The sequence below is a fragment of the Verticillium dahliae genome, genomic scaffold (assembly GCF_000150675.1).
Source record: "Verticillium dahliae VdLs.17 supercont1.17 genomic scaffold, whole genome shotgun sequence".
NCBI lineage: Eukaryota > Fungi > Ascomycota > Sordariomycetes > Glomerellales > Plectosphaerellaceae > Verticillium > Verticillium dahliae.
In genome coordinates this window covers 105,661-123,557 of record NW_009276936.1, presented here as the reverse complement: position 1 = coordinate 123,557, position 17,897 = coordinate 105,661, and the positions used below count along the sequence as shown (strand labels likewise).

General features: G+C 57.2%; 7 protein-coding genes across 7 annotated transcripts; 2 read left to right on the top strand and 5 right to left on the bottom strand.

Moving 5' to 3' along the window:
• Window positions 1-250: 250 nt before the first annotated feature.
• On the bottom strand, window positions 251-3,255 carry VDAG_07516 (GTPase-activating protein GYP5; the record flags this gene model as incomplete). The annotated part of the gene is made up of 4 exons (XM_009656421.1): window positions 251-313; window positions 386-2,595; window positions 2,666-3,053; window positions 3,172-3,255. 4 exons carry the CDS (start codon window positions 3,253-3,255, stop codon window positions 251-253), a joined length of 2,745 nt encoding a protein of 914 aa, XP_009654716.1.
• A 1,945-nt stretch (window positions 3,256-5,200) lies between these two features.
• On the bottom strand, window positions 5,201-7,474 carry VDAG_07515 (cupin domain-containing protein; the record flags this gene model as incomplete). Its single annotated transcript, XM_009656420.1, has 4 exons — window positions 5,201-5,331; window positions 5,397-7,100; window positions 7,164-7,303; window positions 7,398-7,474. The coding sequence occupies 4 exons, from the start codon at window positions 7,472-7,474 to the stop codon at window positions 5,201-5,203; spliced, it is 2,052 nt and encodes a 683-aa protein (XP_009654715.1).
• Window positions 7,475-7,908: 434 nt separating this feature from the next.
• Window positions 7,909-8,964, top strand: VDAG_07514 (ribonuclease H2 subunit A; the record flags this gene model as incomplete). Its single annotated transcript, XM_009656419.1, has 1 exon — window positions 7,909-8,964. The coding sequence occupies one exon, from the start codon at window positions 7,909-7,911 to the stop codon at window positions 8,962-8,964; it is 1,056 nt and encodes a 351-aa protein (XP_009654714.1).
• Window positions 8,965-9,192: 228 nt separating this feature from the next.
• On the bottom strand, window positions 9,193-11,926 carry VDAG_07513 (SEY1 protein; the record flags this gene model as incomplete). Its single annotated transcript, XM_009656418.1, has 4 exons — window positions 9,193-9,479; window positions 9,533-11,265; window positions 11,319-11,750; window positions 11,835-11,926. The coding sequence occupies 4 exons, from the start codon at window positions 11,924-11,926 to the stop codon at window positions 9,193-9,195; spliced, it is 2,544 nt and encodes an 847-aa protein (XP_009654713.1).
• Window positions 11,927-12,434: 508 nt separating this feature from the next.
• On the bottom strand, window positions 12,435-14,361 carry VDAG_07512 (cytochrome P450 52A11). The gene is made up of 4 exons (XM_009656417.1): window positions 14,044-14,361; window positions 13,512-13,989; window positions 13,384-13,452; window positions 12,435-13,319 (listed from the first exon to the last, which is right to left on the bottom strand). The coding sequence occupies exons 1-4, from the start codon at window positions 14,204-14,206 to the stop codon at window positions 12,569-12,571; spliced, it is 1,461 nt and encodes a 486-aa protein (XP_009654712.1). The 5' UTR covers window positions 14,207-14,361; the 3' UTR covers window positions 12,435-12,568.
• Window positions 14,362-15,014: 653 nt separating this feature from the next.
• On the top strand, window positions 15,015-16,544 carry VDAG_07511 (succinyl-CoA ligase beta-chain; the record flags this gene model as incomplete). Its single annotated transcript, XM_009656416.1, has 4 exons — window positions 15,015-15,068; window positions 15,131-15,229; window positions 15,293-16,442; window positions 16,501-16,544. The coding sequence occupies 4 exons, from the start codon at window positions 15,015-15,017 to the stop codon at window positions 16,542-16,544; spliced, it is 1,347 nt and encodes a 448-aa protein (XP_009654711.1).
• Window positions 16,545-16,822: 278 nt separating this feature from the next.
• Window positions 16,823-17,440, bottom strand: VDAG_07510 (uncharacterized protein; the record flags this gene model as incomplete). Its single annotated transcript, XM_009656415.1, has 2 exons — window positions 16,823-16,901; window positions 17,019-17,440. The coding sequence occupies 2 exons, from the start codon at window positions 17,438-17,440 to the stop codon at window positions 16,823-16,825; spliced, it is 501 nt and encodes a 166-aa protein (XP_009654710.1).
• Window positions 17,441-17,897: the final 457 nt, after the last annotated feature.

Here is a 17,897-nt window from a genome sequence, read left to right as displayed (position 1 = left end):
CACGCCGACATGTGTAACCCAACTGCCCAGTTCAGGTCACAAGACCAACGATAAGCCCCAAGGGTAAAAAAACGCTGTGGCAAGAAGAAGAAGAATGGTGCGTCTTGGCCCAGCAAACCGCACATGACCAGGATGAGTCGATCCCAAGAGGCTCAACTATGTAATTGTACAACATGCCGTCCATGCTAGACTACCTAGGTAGGGGAGCTTGTAGACACGAAATCAGACAACGGAGTATCTCCGTCCATGATCACGCGAATTGGCGCTTGAGATCCGTCCACTTGCGAGCGAGCGTCTCGTGGGATGCGTTGATCTGGGTTTGGGAATTAGTACAAGTGGTCGCCACAAGCGTGCATAGTGGCGGAGAAGGGGGTAAAGAACATACCTCGGCGTACTGCATCTTGGTCTGCACCAACTCCTCCTCCAGCTCTGACATTTCCTTCTCCAGTCTTTGGTTCTCCTCGTGCACCTTGGCGTTTCGCTTCATGAGATCATCGCGCTCCGCCTGCCATGCTGTCTCGAGCTCCTCGGGCTGCCTCTCAATGACGTTTCGCAGCTCGCGGACTTGGCCCTTGTATGTCTCGTTCTCATCCTTGAGCTCCTCGTTCTCGACCTTGGTGTGCACGAGCTCGGTTGCCAGGGCGGCCTGCTCGCGGTCGTACGCCTCGACTCGCTCCTCGAGCTTGCGCAGGCTAATGGCATACTTGGCATTCGCGGCGCGCAGCGTTTCGAGCTCAGCCTCCCGCTCCTTTTCGGCCTTGGTCTTCTCCTCCCACTCAAGTGTATACGCCTTGAGCGTCTCGGGCGTGATCTTGACCTCGCACGCGTCACGGACAAGCTGATCGGCGCGGTAGACTTCCTTGTCGATGCTGGAACTCGAGCTCCCGAAGAATCCGTTATCGAGGATGCTACCGGCGCTGGGGTCCTTGTCGATGTAGACGTCAAAGACCTTGTCCTTAAGGTGGGTTGTGAGTTGCGACATGTCAGACATGGCGAGAAGTGTCGAGGCGTTCTTCTGCATGAGGACGATGCCAAAGCGGAGAATAGCTGACAAGCCTTCGGAGAGGATGAGGTCATAGATCCGCAGGACGAGTTGGAGGGGAAAGCGGTATGCGAAGAGCGTGAGGAACCACTGTGTGGCATATAGGTGTGAGCTGATGCCTTTGCGATGCAAGTGGCAGTAGAGCGCGGGCTCAAAGTCTTCGAGTAACCGCTCAAACTGGTACAGTCGCATGTGCAGACCTGGCATGTCCTGAATGAACAGGTCGCGCAGGTGGTAGTGGTTCATCAGCCGCACCAAGAGACAAAACGCCTCCTCCTCAGGCATGTTGAACAACAGGGGCATGACCAGGAAGTTCATGCCCTGCGCGTAGCCAACACCCTCGTCGAACAAAGCATACGCCTTGCAGACGCCGAAGAGACCCTCCTGGAGCCCGGCAGAGGCAGCATGCTTGGAGTAACTCGTCCTCGCGCCCAGGTCGCGGCGGATCGTCTTCTCCAACTTCTGAAGCATAACGGCATCCTCCTTGCTGCGCTTCTTCTTCTCAGCTACGGCAGCCTGCGCCTTCTGTACGACCTCTGCGCTCTTCTCGAGAGCAGGAGATCCGACAGGGTTGCTTCCTGACTGGTCCGAGTGAACCGAAGACGCTGACGAATTGACGGCATCGTTCTGAATACTCAGATTTCCGTTGCTCGCGGAACTGATCGACGTGCCGTTGCTGTTGCGGTCCTGGTCCTTTTCAGTGCCCCTGGCCTTGAGACTCCGGTACATGGCCTCAAGCTCGACGTTGTTGCTCTGGGCGAGAACCTGCCAGATGACGCCACGGATGGCGCTGGGGATGCCCGTAGCAATCGCCCTGTTCAGCTCATCGGCGCTCGTGCGGGCGACCACCGCTGGCCCCTCGTAGACGACAGACTGCCACAGATCCCAGTCGACCTGCGCGTCAGACATGTCCGAGGGACCAGCATTGACGCCCGATGCGGTACCAGGTGCCAGTGCCGGGTTCGGGCTCGTCGGCATGGGCGACTTGGGCGGCTGGTCGGGAATGGCTTCGCCAGCCTCTCCATCGTGCCCAGGCACCGAGATGCCGAGCGCGTTGCCCTTGGAAATGCTCGCAGCGGCGCCTGCGGCCTTTTCGTCATCGCCCGCAACGGCTGATGGCGAGATGCCTGCCTCCTCTCGCATGCGAAGCAGCTTGAAGCGGTCCTTGAGACTATTCCTGCCGCTCTCGGCATCGTGCCCCTCTCTCTCCTCGTCGAGTCTGCTGAGCATCATCTCGGGGTTGCTAGCCATAGTTGCGATAGAGCTGGCCGTGTTCCTTCGGGGCGAAGTAGCGGGTGGCGACTGCTTGGTGGTATCCTTTTCCTTTGACGTGCTGTTTCGGGAGAGCCACGAGAATGGGCTCGTCAGTTTGCGAGTTGGCGGTCCTGGATGTGGCGGCAGCTGTTGGAGGGAAGCGGCAGGCGGGGCGAGAGGTGATTTGGAGGGTGATTGATCGGCAGGAGGCGACCAGGGCATGGAAGGGAGGGAGCTGGTGATGTTGCTCAGCGATATCGATCTGGGGGCGGTCTCCTTTTTCGGACTATCTTTGGGGACTGCAAGATATACACTCGGGTTAACCCAATCCGTTCGAGAGGTACACTTTGCAATGGTGAGGTAACTGACCTGGTCGTGGTGGAGGAGGAGAGGAAGTGACAGCGTCGTCCTCGAGGCTGATGTTGTCGAGGTTCGACGTGTTCGAAAGACGGTGGGACTTGGGAGACTTTGGGGATTTGGGTGAGGAAGCCACAGATTCGACCTTATCGGGCACGTCAATTTCCACGTCAACCTTGGTCTTGTTCGTAGACTCCTTTTTCTCGTCGTCGCTGTCGAGGGGCGGGCTTGGAGGCCGAGCAGCTTGTGCTATTTCGTCCGTCTTCGGGGCGTTCTTGTCGGGTGTGGATTCTGTAGATTCGGATGCAGTCTCGTGCTTCGGGGACGAGAGTGTTCTCTTTGTGAGAGAGCGAACCTCGGGCGTATCAATGGTGCTGTCGACGGCGTCCTCGAAGGTATCCTGTGTAGCGTAGAGGTCAAGGTCAGCAGCTGGGCCAAGCAGCATGTGGCTATTGGCCTAATGGCGGGGTGGAGAGAGGGACGCAGGTGCATGCAACTAGGCTTGTAGGTGTCCTTACGTTCTCCTTGTCAGAGTGACCAGGCGTTGAAGGTCTCCTCTCCATGGCCGCGGGCGGCGAAGCTGGCCTTTCCGTGTGTGACATGATGATGCTGGTGTTTCTGCGGCTCAAAGGCCGGCTGGCGCTGCTTTGTGACTATGAAGAGCGACCAGCAGCAGGGCAGCGAGGGCAGAAGAGGTTCAAAGTGCGAAGTTGCAGTGCTGCAGGTGGGATGCCGGAGTGCCTATTCGAGGACCGTGGAGCACGACCGCTGGTTGGTGGTTGGAAGAAGATCGCTGGGTCAAGTGTCCCTCCCCTGTGCCGTGTCTTAACTTTGAGCGAGGGTCCTGGGGCTGCCGTGGCCGATGATGAGGATCAGAGTGCTGTAACTGACAAACGTCTGCTTGCTTGCTTGCTTTGCTGGTTTCGAGGACCAGGATTTCGAGTGCTTCGACTGGAGAGGAGGTGGCGTAGAAGAGATAAAGGCAAGCTGTCGTGTGCATATCATCTCCCTTTTCCTGATGATGGAGCTCCGAATCCCGTTGAGTTTAGCTCGGTCAGGCCAGACCATGCTGCTGTGTTCCTGGGTTGGACACTGGAGGATGGACCCCCAGAGAGGGCTGGGCGAATGGCAACACGCTGGCACAGCGTTCAGTGCTGGGAGGGCTGGTGGCTCAAGACGGGGTCGTTGGGGAGGGGGGGCTTGGGGGGGTGCTTATGGAGGGGCCCTTCTATTCGTAGCGTGGCAGGGAACAAAGGGATAGTGGAGGGTACGCTAAATGGAATCCTGGCAGTTGGCGCATCACCTCGGGGAAAAGTGCATAAGCTGTCTGATTTCCTCGGCAGGTAACTGCCTCGCGATCTGATGCTACCTAGGTACCTACCTGGTACCGTAGGTACCCAGATATGCCATAACGATATTGATGGTCTATATTTCTGGCGGCTGAGATAGGTAACTAAGGCACCACCTGGTGCACCTCCTTTTGGTCGGCATCACCTCTTCGCCTCGACTCCAAACTGTACAGCAAAACAAAAAAAAAAAAAATCACTGACGCTCAATTTGTGTGCCCCCCCTGGGAGGCTGCCCCTTTTGCAAACTCATGTGGTGCGACAGGGCTGTCTCGTTTCATCTTCCAGATAATCTGCAGGCTAAAAAGCACCCTCCCCTGTTTAGTACCGCACTCCATCGAGCCTCACGCCCAATCATTCTGACGGCTCGCCAACAAGGCACTCCTGAACCAGACAAACCCCGATGGCGGTGCTAAATCGATCCGAGTTGTCCACGGTGTGACGGGGCGCGGCCGTAGCCTTTCTTTCCGACGAGGTCAGCTCTCGACGACGTGCCCGCCCATCGCTGTCACGCGAGGGATCAACTGGCACGATGGCTTTGCCAGGCTCAGGGACGGCCAACATTCCACCGGGGACGCCATCAGCCACTCATTCTTGACGCGCCTGGAAAGGCGGGATCGCACCTCTGTGGGCCGTGGGTGGGTGTACGTACTGTACACGTGTTGGAATAAGTTGGTCGTTTTGCATGAACAACAGCAGAGATTTGTTCATCCGAAGTCTTGGTCTGCGCTGAGCAGGGTCTGTCCATGCTGCCATGCCGCTCTACTGACTGAGTGACGGAACGTGCTTCGGCGTCGTCATCTCCTGCTGTGCAACGCAATGTCCAGACCACCAGACTAACCTCACATCAGACCTACAGTGTACAACATCTTCCAGTCCGATCGATTCGGCAGGGTACCTACCATCAAACATGAAAGACCCATGTCACTCATGGCATGTAACATCAGACTTCCAGATTGGAATATTATTGTCTTGTTGCTTTGTACCTGTGTCCATTTGGCATGCCAAACGCAAACCTTCCGGCCCCAGACCATCCATCAGAAAAGTTCAACTATCCGCCATCATTCCCAAGCGCAACCCCGACGCCATACTCAATCATCGAATCGAAACCAGGCCCACGTTCTCTTCGCTTCCAGGTTGCAGCCTTCATACCGCGTGGTGCCCCCCTTCCTCCCTTTGTACAGTGCCACCAGCGAGTAAACTAGACAGCATAGGACGACTCGTCGGCCCGGTTCGCTCTAGGCTCCGGCTCCGTGACCATAACTTCGTTGCCCTGCGCAAAGAACAGGCGGGCTGGTTGGTCGTAATCGTTCAAAATGTTGTAGTAGTTGCCTATGCGCAGCGTTAGTAGAGGGAACCTTGGAGGTGAGGCTTGTTCAGGGGATATGATTACGGACCTCGTGGCACGTTCCAGAATCCGCCAGCGCTGATCCTGAACTGCGTCTCGTTGACCGTCACTAGCACCTTGCCGTAGTGCACGAAAAACGTCATCTGGTTCTTCCGTGAATTCTTCGGCTTCTTCTCCGTGCCCGGCGGCAGGTCCACGACGCCGGCGCCGAAGAATTGCAGGCTGAGCAGCTTGGCAAACCGGAACGTCGCGTCGCGAATCTCGCGCGTCTGGATGGCGCTCGATGCGATGGCGAGCTCATTCTGCTCAAAGGCGACGGCTTCATCCGGCGCCGGCGGGTTGAGTTCGTAGTCGGGATCCCAGACGACAGTCTCGCCCTCGACGCGGCCATTCTCCAGCTCCCATGGTTCTGGATCTTCCTCGTCGTCGTCGACCTGACGCTTCGCCTTGGACGGTCTGCCCTTCTTGCCTGTGCGTCCGGGTTTGCGTTTCGGGGCGACCTCCTCCTCTTCCACACGTACCACCTCCTTGACGCTTGGGAGGACGAACCGTGAGTGTTGGCGCTTCGTGCCAAGCACATCATCCCACGCCTCCTCGTCTTGCACAACGTGCTCATTGCGCCAGTAAGCCAGAGGGCGGTATGACTGACGGCCAGATCGCGTCAGGTGGATTGCGTCGCTGGCTTCGCGCTTGAGGGATACGAGGCCACGAGCTTTAGGTAGCGGTGGCCCCTTTTGGACGCGTCCCATGATGGAATCCTCGCCAACGTCCGATTTGCGTGGTCTTCCGCGCTTCTTAGCTGCGCTGGGCGCTTCTGGTGCGTCAACTTTCGCGGATCTGGTCGCCTTTGGCGGAGCCGTCTTCCTCGCCGGTTCGGGCTCCTTGGCTTTGTTCTTGTTCTTTAAAGGTCGCCCGGCGGATCGGCCAGGTTTGGCTTCTGTACGCTGGCGTTTCGGCGACGGTGCGTCCGCTGGTTCGTGCTCCACGGCCGATTCGACGAGATCCGTGACATCGCCTATCAAAGAACCCCTCCCGGATCGTCGTCGTTTCGAGGTCTGTGATGAGCTGGGTTCGGTGTCCTTCTTCTGCTTCGCCTTGGTCTGCTTCGCTTTGGCCTGCACCGCCTTGGTCTGCGCTGCCTTGCCGCGTACGATCGGCTCATCATCTTCCGACTCATCTGTGGCACCCTCTATGGCAGGCAGTTCGATCGCTCTATGTTCTTCGCGTGCCTTGCCGTTCAATGGCGCAGTTGATTTGGCCTTGACAGGTTCTACTACCTTCGCTTTTGCGGCCGATCTGGGTGGACGACCTCGTCGTTTGGGCAGCGCTGGCGTGGGCGAGGGGCCTGGTGACTCGACTTCCTCTTGTGCCTCCTCTTCAGGCTCGTCTTCGTGCACGTCATCTCCTCCAACCATGGCGAGCGAATCGTCCCCTCCGTTCAGGAGTGGGGAGTCGATCCTTGGACTCGACGCCGCTTCTTCCTCGTCTTCCTCATCCGCTCTGTCCAGTCTCCCGTTGACGCCGTTGGCGCGGCGGGCGCTATTCTGCGAACCGCCGTAGTCGAGCTTCCGCGCCACTGTAGAGCTTACGGGCGGATCCGAGTCGACAATCGAACCTCGAACTGGCGAAGAGGAGCGGCCCATATGTGGGTTACGCATGGCTGGCGACTGAATGTTTGACTTCCTGGGAGATGTGCCGCGCGGGAGTAATCGCGGAATGCCCTTCATCATCGAGAGGGGTCCGGGTCCTGCCTCTGCAAGTTTGTCAGCTGCAAGAGACAATTGAGTGAAAGGGAAGGAGGCGCAACTCGGCTCACCAGACTCGAGATCCATCTCCTGCTCGCCATCGTCGCTGGACGTGCCATTGTCCTTCTCGGGAGAGGAGAAAAGACCTTCAACAGGGGCCAGGCCGTGCTCGTCGCGTTCGCCTGTATCAGGAAGTCCAACACCAGTTTTTCTACATCGTGCCCCGTTAGCTGAGGTGTCGTCAAGTCGCCTGCATCGATCAAAGGCGATGGATCATGTTTGCGCTGAGCGTGGCATGTACATACCGACCAACGACACCGAATTCGCGGTAGTCGTCAGCTTGCGCCGTAGTGCGCCTAGCATTGCTGCGCACAGGTGGCATCGTGAGAGCTGCGGACTAGCGCTGTGGCAGATAAAAACAAACAGGATTGCTACGAGTAGCTGAAGGGCACTCAAAAGCGCGTAAAATCAGAAGGAAGGTGATGCCTGATCAAGGTGCGCATGCAGATGTTGAGCTGCGGAACGTTGAGGTGGTGGTGTTTTGGGGGAGCATGTTCGCGCCGCGCCCTATCTCACCTTGTAAATACACTGGGCTGGGCCATGCTCAGGGGGGGCGTGGGACTGATTAAGTCAGGCGCGTCAGGACGCCTCAGGACGCGTCGAGGGGTCCAACCTTCCCTCCCGCTGCACATGTACAGCAGTACCACACCAATACAGCCATCAGGTTGACCTTCATTCGCCTCATTTTTCTGACTTCGCTTTCGTTCTCGTTTCTACATTGTCAAGTAGCTACCTTACCCAGGCACCCCCATCACCATGGGCGACACACCAATAACGGAAGACGTCGCTCTCGAAACTCCAATCCCAGGCGTCTACATCCCACCCTCAGTCAACAGGCCAGCGACCCTCGCAGGCGACTCCTACACATATTACTCGCCTCTGCCGCCGAATCTCTCGCCAATGCCTCAAGATGCCGTCTCGTCTGCCGTGCCAGAGCTCGCAGCCGCCGATTCGCCCGCCGTCTGCCTCGGAATCGACGAAGCCGGCCGCGGCCCTGTCCTCGGCCCCATGACCTACGCCGCCTTCTATCTCCCCATGCCCCTCTCCGACCCGCTCCTCCGCGAGACGCACCATTTCGACGACTCCAAGGTCCTGACGCCCGCCGTGCGCTCCGCCCTCATGCGCGCCCTCTGCAGCCCCTCCACCGACCTCGCCGCCTCGTGCGGCTACGCCGTCCGCTCCCTCTCGGCCCGCGACATCGCCTCGGGCATGCTCAGCACCGCGAACCCCTACAACCTCAACGCCCAGGCCTTTGACGCCACCGTCGAGATCATCAAGGGCGTCATCGCCCGCGGCGTGCGCGTCGAGGAGATCTACGTCGACACCGTCGGCCAGCCCGCCGCCTACCAGGCCAAGCTGCAGCGCGTCTTCCCGAGCGTCAAGATCACCGTCGCCAAGAAGGCCGACAGCCTCTACCCCTGTGTGTCGGCCGCCTCCGTGTGCGCCAAGGTCACGAGGGACGCGGCCCTCGAGGTCATGTACGAGGCCCACAAGGCCGCGAACGGGGGCCACGCGGGCACTGAGGACGGCGAGGGCATGGCGTGGGGCTCCGGCTACCCTTCTGATGCGAGGTGTGTGTCGTGGCTGAGGGGCAACATGCATCCCGTGTTTGGCTGGGGATCCGAGTGTCGCTTTAGCTGGGGGACCGCCAAAGACATGCTGGACGGCAAGGGGGGTGTCAAGGTGGACTGGCCCGTTGACGAGACCGAGGACACGAATCGCATGACGGATTATTTCGTCACGACAGATCGCGAGCAGGACGATGAACTGGGGACCTGGTTCGGCAAGCCAGCAGGGCTCGAGGCGTTTTGAAAAGGAAAATAAGTTTCGAGGCTGTGAGGCTTGCAGATGAGGGGCGCAAACCATGCCATACATGTATCACAACAACGGGTCAACGGCGTTCAGGAATACCCCCATGGGGAAAAAGAGGTTGAGGTTCATGTAGACATTATCTATCCTACTATGCTAGCATCGCCTGGCCATGCCCTTTCCCTTTTTCTTTCCCGTTACTCAGTTCGCTGCGTCAATCATGCGTGATTCTTAAATCTCCTCTACCTCCTCAGCCTCAGCTCGCTGCTTCTTGCCCTTGGAGTCGAGCCTGTCGAGGAGGACAGAGTCGCTGTCCCGTTCGGGGACGTTGAGCGCCTGGCGCGCCATGTCCGAGTTTACGATAAAGTCCCGCAGCTTCTGCTTGCCAATGTCGACGCCCTGGGTCGCTGCCGCGTTGGCCATCTGCATCATGGGGCCCAGCATGTTCATCGTGTAAGCTACATAAGTGCCGCCGGCCAGCATGATGAGGAAGATGAAGAGGAACGGGTTGCGGACGACTGTATCGCGTTAGCTTCGTGATCTCCAAAAGTCAAAAGGGCATGCAACGTACCAGCCCAAATCTCGTTCCATCCCAGCGCCAAAAGCAGGGCGTAAAAGTACAGCGGCACTTGGGCCACGCCGCCAATGGCGCTTCGCTTCGCCTCCACATACACACCATCGGCCGTCTTCTTGAAGCGAATGACAAGATCCTGGCGCTTGCTCTCGCTGAGCACGGTCATTTCCTCCTCAAGGCTCTTGCCGTCCTCCTCGTCGACGCCGCCGATCGGAGTGAGATCTTCCTCGTCGCCCGCCTCAACACCCCGCGGCTGAGCACCGATCCACTCAGGGAGATCGGGCGGCGCGTACGTCTTTGACAGACGGAATCTGGACAGGAGAGGGACCAAGGTCAGGGTGGACTCCCGCGCCTTGGTATAAATGCCCTCAATGTCATCCGTAGGCGACCAAATTCTGGGGACGCCAACCTCGTCATAGCGGAACTTGTCCTCAAAGTTCTCCCTGAGCTTCAGAAGGATGTTGCCCTCCATGACCTCCTCTTCGACCTTTTCTCGGAGAGCGACCCAGCTCTTGCGACGCAGTCTCCAGAGACCAATGTCCATCTCCTCCTGCGTGGCCTCGAAAGACTTGGCCCTCTCTGAGAACCTCGTCTCGGCCTCCTTGACAATGTCCACAAAGACAGTCCAAATGCGGTCCCAGAGATCCTTCTCGGCAGGCTTGTCCCCTTCTTCAGGGGCGCCCGAGCCAGCACGCCCGGAACCGAGCTTGTTGAATTCGACGCCAACCGCTTCTCCAAGTCGCGACTTGACCCAGCGCTCGACCCGCGTGGCCAAACGGCGCATCTCCTCCTTGCGCAATCTACTGCTAACCTCGTCAAGCTCCTTCTCGTAGAGCATGTATTGCGGCTTGAAGTTGGTCCAAGGAACGCCTTGGATCGCAAGACTTTGCGCCTCCTTCTTGAAGAATTCGAGCGTCTTGGCCTTTTCTTCGGTGACAATTTCCGCAAACTCGTACGCTGCACCGGACTTTTGACCAGCCTTGACAGCCGTCGACACGGCGTTGCTGAAAGAATCAATGCCAGACTTGTGCGCCGCCGTGAGGTGGGCCATGAATAACGACTTGAGGCGCGCGTCGATCTTGCTCTCCAGGTCCTGTCGTTTCCTCGTGTAGACGCCCTTGTGGTACCTGCTGGCTTGGACCTCGAACGCCCTCAGGCATTTGTCCCGTGCGCCGCTGCCAGTCTCGCCGAGAAGCTTGAGCACAGCCGTTTTCCCATTGCGCGTCGCATCCGCTTGCTTCTCCTCGAGGGGCCCGATGGCTTCGTCGAAGCCGATGAGAACTTCTCTGGAAATCTCGTCGCATCGGAATTGAGCGAGCAGCTCCTGTTGCGTAGGCAGATCGAGATCCTTGTTGTTGACAATCTGGTCCCAGATACCCTCAGCGTAGATCGAGAAGCCATCGGCGGGGATGCGTCGGTGGTACTCGGGGAGGAAGACGCCGCCGTCGAACTCTTCGTCACCGGTGCCCTTGCGATGTCCAGCAGTGAACCTGGTTCCCAGGTTCTGGACCTCGGTAACGAACTTGTCGGCCTGGAGAATCTTGTGCGGGAGAGCAGCAAAGCCGAAATCGAAATAGTCCTCGATGCGGGAGTTTTCGAGGCCCTGGGGTTTGGATATGGACGACCAGATCTTCGACAGATCTTGGATCAGGGTGTTGCGCAGAGCTGACAGAGGGGTAACTCCCAGGTGGTCGCGGATGACGAAGAACAGGAGAGATCGGAGGTTCGATCTGGAGTCGAGTCAGTCACGACAACCATCGTATAAGCCCGTACGTCCACTTACTGCTTGTCCTTGAGGAAGAGCTGGAGGTTGACCTCAAAAACAGTCTTGAGCAGGCCCATGTTGGCTCCGTTGTAAAGACCAACTTGCGTCTCCCAAATGTTGACAATCAGGACTTCGCTAGTCGCAAGCGCAAACAGGGCGCTCTTCCTCTCGAAGTCCTGGTCTTCGCCACGCTCGCGGCCGTCGGTACCCTCGACGTCCATCACAAGAATGTTCTCTGCCATGCCGGTTTCCTTCTTATTCTTCGACATCCAGATACCCTTGGTCGTCTGGCGGCGCTCTGACTCGGACATGACAGAGAAGTGGGTACCGAATAGGTTGTTCAGGAGCGTCGACTTGCCCGTCGATTGCGAACCAAAGACGGAAATGATGTGGTAGTTGAAGCCCGACTCGGCAGTGTGCACCTGCCGTAGGTAGTCATTGAGCTGGGAGCTGTGGCATGGATGTCAGCATCGAGAGCTTCGCGCAGCTGGCTGCTGCTTGCGCGCGGGGGTATGGGTCCAGGGGATGTCGTACTTGAACTCCTTTTGATCGTCGATGACCTGGACGCCATGCTCATAATCCTGAGCGCCCGGCTCAGCGCCGACCGAAGCAAAGTGACCGTTCATTGCGCAAGATCCTCAAAGTTGGTTCATGAAAGAGTTGAGAATCGATACATGCCAGGGATCTGGAGATTCGCGCAATGTGGCCCAGACCTTGGAACAGGGTATTGTCGTCAGTTCAAGTTGGGCCCTTGTCTGGTGACCAAATTACTTGGTCATTAGCGATCTCCTTGTGGCTCAGCTCGAAATACACGTGAAGGTGGCTAGCTAGATCACGTGATCACCGTGAATTTGGTACAGGGATCATGAAGCAGGGTGAGCTCAGAATAGGACAGTTTTGTATGGACACAGGCTCAAAAAAGAGTGCAAAAAAGGCAAAAATAGGCGTATAGGTTCAACATGATATTTGATCATTATCTTGTGACATTCACAAGCCCTTGCATGGGGGATCCGCCTTGTACTGAGCTCGCTCCATTCGCAATGTCTCGCCAAGAATGCACGACAGCAAGGGTGCATTTGCTCCACCACTATTACATCGAAAGACGGCGCATATTGTCATCAAGCTTTGATCTCCGCGCCTTCAAAGAACGCTACGGGCACTCCGTGTCCTGGAGCCCCCACAATATCGGCCTTGAGGAACTGTGCTTCCCAATCGCCACGATACTCAAGTCTCTGGTATCTCTGGAACAATCTGACCACTGCAGGGGGTTAGTGATGGCAGTTCAATAGTTGCGAGTAGTAGCTGCGGCTGGACTCACGGCAGAAGGCCATCTCTGTCATGGCAAAATTCTGTCCTACGCAGATTCTCGGGCCTCCATTGAATGGCACGTACTGCCATGGTCGAGGCGTCCACTTCTGCCACCTCTCGGGGCTATACACTTGGGGGTCCACGAAGTCCGGGCCCACAGGCGGGTAAAGATCATGACGTCTTTGCATAACATACGGGCTGTAGGTCACAGCATCGCCCTTCAGAACGATGATGTCGGGCTGTCCGGGCCCTCCAGGTAGTGATGAGTCTTGCAGAGCGGTCCGGACATTGAAGGGAACGGCTGGGTAGAGGCGGAGTGTCTCGTTAAGGCAATGTGTTAAGCACGGCATGTTTTTGAGGTTCTCATACGAGGGCGTTTGCGAGGGCCCGACGGTTGTCAAAATCTCCGATCGAAGCTTGGCGACGACTTTGGGAGCGTGCGCTAGTTCGTAGATGGTCCATGACAGTGTTGCTGCCGTTGTGTCACGGCCAGCCAGGAGTACGGCGATCAGCTGGTCCCGGATGATTTTGCGGTCTCGAGTTGCGCGAGCGATGGCGTGAAGGAAGGTAAAGTTCTTGTCAGAGCGCGAAATCTTGTCAAGTTCTTCGATGGGGAGCGCGAGAGCTTGCTCGATGAAGGGCATGATGAATTGCTCGATGGTTTTGATACCCTCGTTGTATGAGCCTTTGGGAAGAAGGGAGCGGAAAGGTCTACGTGGGTGTTGTAAGCACTAATTATAGGGAAGACGGAACGTAGCTACATGATGGCACTTACGACAAGATCGTATAGATCATCTGCATACGTTGAACTTCGTTGAAGGCTTCGGCGAAGTGGTGTTTGTGGCTATTGACAAGTCATAAGTCAGCAACAGAGCACCTCGAGACCGCATCTGGTCATCTTACTTGTCGAGGCTGTTTACGCTGGTTCCCAGCAAGAAATCCGTCGTGACATCAAGAGTCATGCGGTAGAAGAGGTCCATGACGTCGACGGTCATGCCGGAAGCCGGAAGTTTGGAGACCATTTTATCTGTCCAATGTTCGAAGATGGCAAGGTCCCGAACTCGGTCTCTGACGAACATGGGTCGGATCAAACTTCTGTTATCTTGCCAAACCTTGCCATCGGTGGTGAAGATGCTGTCGCCCAAGAAGGGGGCCCATCCCTCATGAAAGACAGGCCCCTTACCAAAGTCGACAAACTTGGATGTCAGGATGGTCTTGATATGTTCCGGTTCATTAGTCAAGATGAAGCGATGACGGCCGAAGAAAGTAATCTCAACGCAACGAGCCTTGCCAGGTGTGGCACTGTTACACAGGGAAGTGAACAGTTCTGGCAACTTGTGCTTGGCCTGAGCCCTGCCAAGTTTGACAAAGACGGATAAGGCTACCAAAAAAATCAGGTCATGGTCACGGTAAGAATTTGCGCTGAACAATTCACCTGTCACTGGATTGCTCGCGATGATGGGAGCACGTACGCCGCCCAGGCGACGCACGCAAAGTTCAGTGCGAATTCCGAACCCTGCGACTACAAGCGTCGCCAGCGCAAGGAATCCGAGCAGCACGAAGCTCGGGTGGGACAGGGCTTGCTCAAGGAAGGACATCTTATGACAAGATTGCGCAGCCGCTCACGGGGTCGGGTTGGTTGATGGTCAGAGACAGACAGACAGACAAACAGACGTCTCACAGAAAAGGACGGGGAAAATGCGTCCCTCACGCATGGGATCCCAACTGCGACCTCATCCTCCTTATACGTATGACCGCACGGGCGGGATCCTTCAGGATGAGCACATGATGAAGAGTGCAACAGAACCGCGGCACCATCCAACTAGCTCATGCGGCACGGACAGGAGGATTGGGGAAAAGGAGCGTGATTCGTTTTGACTGAGTGAGCGACCAACACGTGATTGGGGGCTAGCGTTAGGCAGATGCAGGATTGTTTGACCTGACCTGTGTAAGATCAACACCAAGATCTTTCGGCCCCCAGATCATCATCACCTCACTGTACCTACCAGGTAGGTAGGTACCTAAGGTACTAACTAAGCACAAGGGAGGTAAGGCGGGGAAGATGGCGGGGGAGACATGTTGAGGGGCACACCGAAGTGAACCCTCGGTGTGGAGCATAGTTTCGGTGAAAACATCGGTAAGAAGACGAACCGCCGACGGAAGATTCGGCTTCCGAGGTGGTCAAAGCAGGCCCAGGTCGGTCGAGTCGGGACATCGGGAAATACCGCGGGTGCCCGGCCCCAGCCAATCCCAGCTTTGCTGTTAGAGAGTTCTCGATAGCTTCGCGAAAACCGTTGCACAAACGACCCGATCGTCCCCTTTTGTTGTCATCAACACTCCCCACTCTCCACTCCTTTTCACCTTTCCTCTTTGCCATCAATTGCACGAGTGCAGCTTGTCGTCATCATGTTCAAGTTCGGTCGCAACCGGGCTCTGGCTTCGGCCTTCAAGCCTGCCGAGGTGAGCCGCATGCGCTGCCTCCTGGCGACCAAACATTCAGGAGCTCTAACAAGAATCATCAGCTCGCCACCTCTCCCTCCGCCAGACTCCCCAGCTTCGCTCAGCAGCAAAGGAGAAACCTGAGCATCCACGAGTACCTTTCTGCCGACCTTCTGCGCCAGGTAAGAATCCCGCCCCTTTTCTCTACCCCTTGAAACCTTCGGGCTAATTTATCTCGCGTCCAGTATGGCATCGACGTCCCCAAGGGTTCCGTCGCGAAGACCGCCGCCGAGGCCAAGGCCATCGCGAAGGAGATTGGTGGTGAGGACATGGTCATCAAGGCCCAGGTTCTCGCCGGTGGCCGTGGCAAGGGCACCTTCGACAACGGCCTGAAGGGCGGCGTCCGTGTCATCTACTCTCCCCACGAGGCTGAGATGTTCGCCGACCAGATGATTGGCCACAAGCTCGTCACCAAGCAGACCGGCGCTGGCGGCCGTCTCTGCAACGCCGTCTACATCTGCGAGCGCAAGTTCGCCCGTCGCGAGTTCTACCTCGCCATCCTGATGGACCGTGCCTCCCAGACTCCCGTCATCGTGTCCTCGTCGCAGGGTGGCATGGACATTGAGGCCGTCGCCAAGGACAGCCCCGAGGCCATCAACACCACCTACATTGACATCAACAAGGGTGTCACCGACGAGATCGCCCGCGACATTGCTGTCAAGCTTGGCTTCAGCGAGCAGTGCGTCGAGGATGCCAAGGACACCATCCAGAAGCTGTACAAGATCTTCACCGAGAAGGACTCTACCCAGATTGAGATCAACCCTCTGTCCGAGACCTCCGACCACAAGGTCATGTGCATGGATGCCAAGTTCGGCTTCGACGACAACGCCGACTACCGCCAGAAGGAGGTCTTTGAGTGGCGCGATACCACCCAGGAGGACGCCGACGAGGTCCGCGCCGCCAAGTCCGGCCTGAACTTCATCAAGCTTGACGGTGACATTGGCTGCCTCGTCAACGGTGCCGGTCTTGCCATGGCCACCATGGACATCATCAAGCTGAACGGCGGTGCCCCTGCCAACTTCCTCGACGTCGGTGGCGGTGCCACCCCCCAGGCCATCAAGGAGGCCTTTGAGCTCATCACCAGCGACGCCAAGGTCTCTGCCATCTTCGTCAACATCTTTGGTGGTATCGTCCGCTGCGACCATATCGCCACCGGTCTGATCAACACCGTCCAGGCCCTCGACCTCAAGATCCCCATTATTGCTCGTCTCCAGGGCACCAACATGGAGGCTGCCCAGAAGATCATTGCCGACTCTGGCATGAAGATCTTCGCCATCGATGAGCTCCAGACTGCTGCCGAGAAGGCTGTCCAGCTGTCCAAGGTTGTCAAGCTGGGTGAGTGGACTTGTTGACCCCAATACTGCCATGACTTCATTTACTGACCCTGTCACAGCCCGTGAGAGTGACGTTGGCGTCGAGTTCACCCTGGGTATCTAAACCCTAGCGTGGTCTTTTTTTTTCCCAGCGCGGAAAACACCTCTTGTGTATTAATTTGGCGGCAGGTTCCTCATGACGTGTGCGATAGGGGAAAGGTCGGTTCGGTCGCGGTTATAGAGGGCAATTTGTGTCATAGCATCGTCATTCGCGCGCGTTATCCGCGAGTGAGGAGCCAATCCAGTTTTCATCGTTCCGCAAATCTGTCCAGTTGTTCAAGTGCAAGTCTCTCCCTGTGCTCCTCTTCTTTTGCCCAGCCGGGCTTCATGCGCTGAACTTGGTCATGCTTTGAACGGTCCCGACCACATGCGGCATTCGTGCACTAGCACGTATCGCGGCCCATCATCTGCCTCGGTCAACCTACAGTATACATGATGCAATAGCATTGCAGTGCAGGCCGCCTTCACGATGGAGCCGAGCAGGAATCCCCGCGTCGGTCGCCACGCGAGCCACAAGGCGTGCACATGGAGTCTATACCAGAAGCGCAAATCATCGGCCGCGCGGATGACATTGCAGCCGAGTTCAGCTCCAGCTCTCGAGACCAGCATCCAGCATGCAAAGGGCAAGCCAAGCAAAAGCCGCAGAACCAGAGTCATGGCGCACCAAGGCGATTTCCCGTCCCGTCTCTTGGGCGCGAGTCGTTGCTCCGCAGTGGCGGGGACAGTACGCCGCGTGGTCGGCGGCCGAGGCGGTCGCGCGGCGTAGCACGCGAGCTGGTAGATGCGGTAGGGGGCATCCGCCTGCTCGAAGGCGAGCTCCTGGGCACGGTAGTAGGCTGTGCTGAAGGGGTTCCGGGAGACGGCCGGGATGATGTTGAGGCGCGGCGGCAGGGTGAACATGTCTTCGTCGCACGGTACTGATATGAAGGAGCTGAGGCGGACGTGAGGTGGCATGGTCATGTTGATCGATCTGGACGGAACACCGCTCGCCTAGGGGATGCTGGGTAAATGACAAGGTAGGTAGTTTTGATAAATCTCGGAAAGGTGTTGAAAACTGAACTATCAGAGGGAATGGCCAAGGAATGGTTGACGGCAGCTTGTTGATGTTTTAAAGGAATCGAAGGGGGTCTTCTTGTCTGTTGGTTCCTTCTGTTCCCTCCCATGCGTTCCCGTTGTCACGACTGTGTTGGCGGATGAGTATGTCTTCGAAGCACGACCAATTGTCATGTCTAGACACAGAGCACCCAAGGTAAAAGTTGAGATGGTGGTTCATGGTGGTCGGCCATCCTTGCGTTGTGTACAAGGAGCGGCCTCCAGCAAAGCAGACAGGGACAGAAACGCATCCTCGAAACTCTGCTGTCCAAACAGCGTTTGGATCACAATACGCTGGGTAGTCTTGGCAGTTGGCCACGACGAT

Coding starts and splice junctions, on each gene's coding strand:
- VDAG_07512 (XM_009656417.1), bottom strand. CDS start 14,206: ATGTCCTTCCTTGAGCAAGCCCTGTCCCACCCGAGCTTCGTGCTGCTC. Junction 13,453..13,511: donor AGCGTAAACAGCCTCGACAA/GTAAGATGACCA, acceptor ACTTGTCAATAG/CCACAAACACCACTTCGCCG. Junction 13,320..13,383: donor ATGATCTATACGATCTTGTC/GTAAGTGCCATC, acceptor ACACCCACGTAG/ACCTTTCCGCTCCCTTCTTC.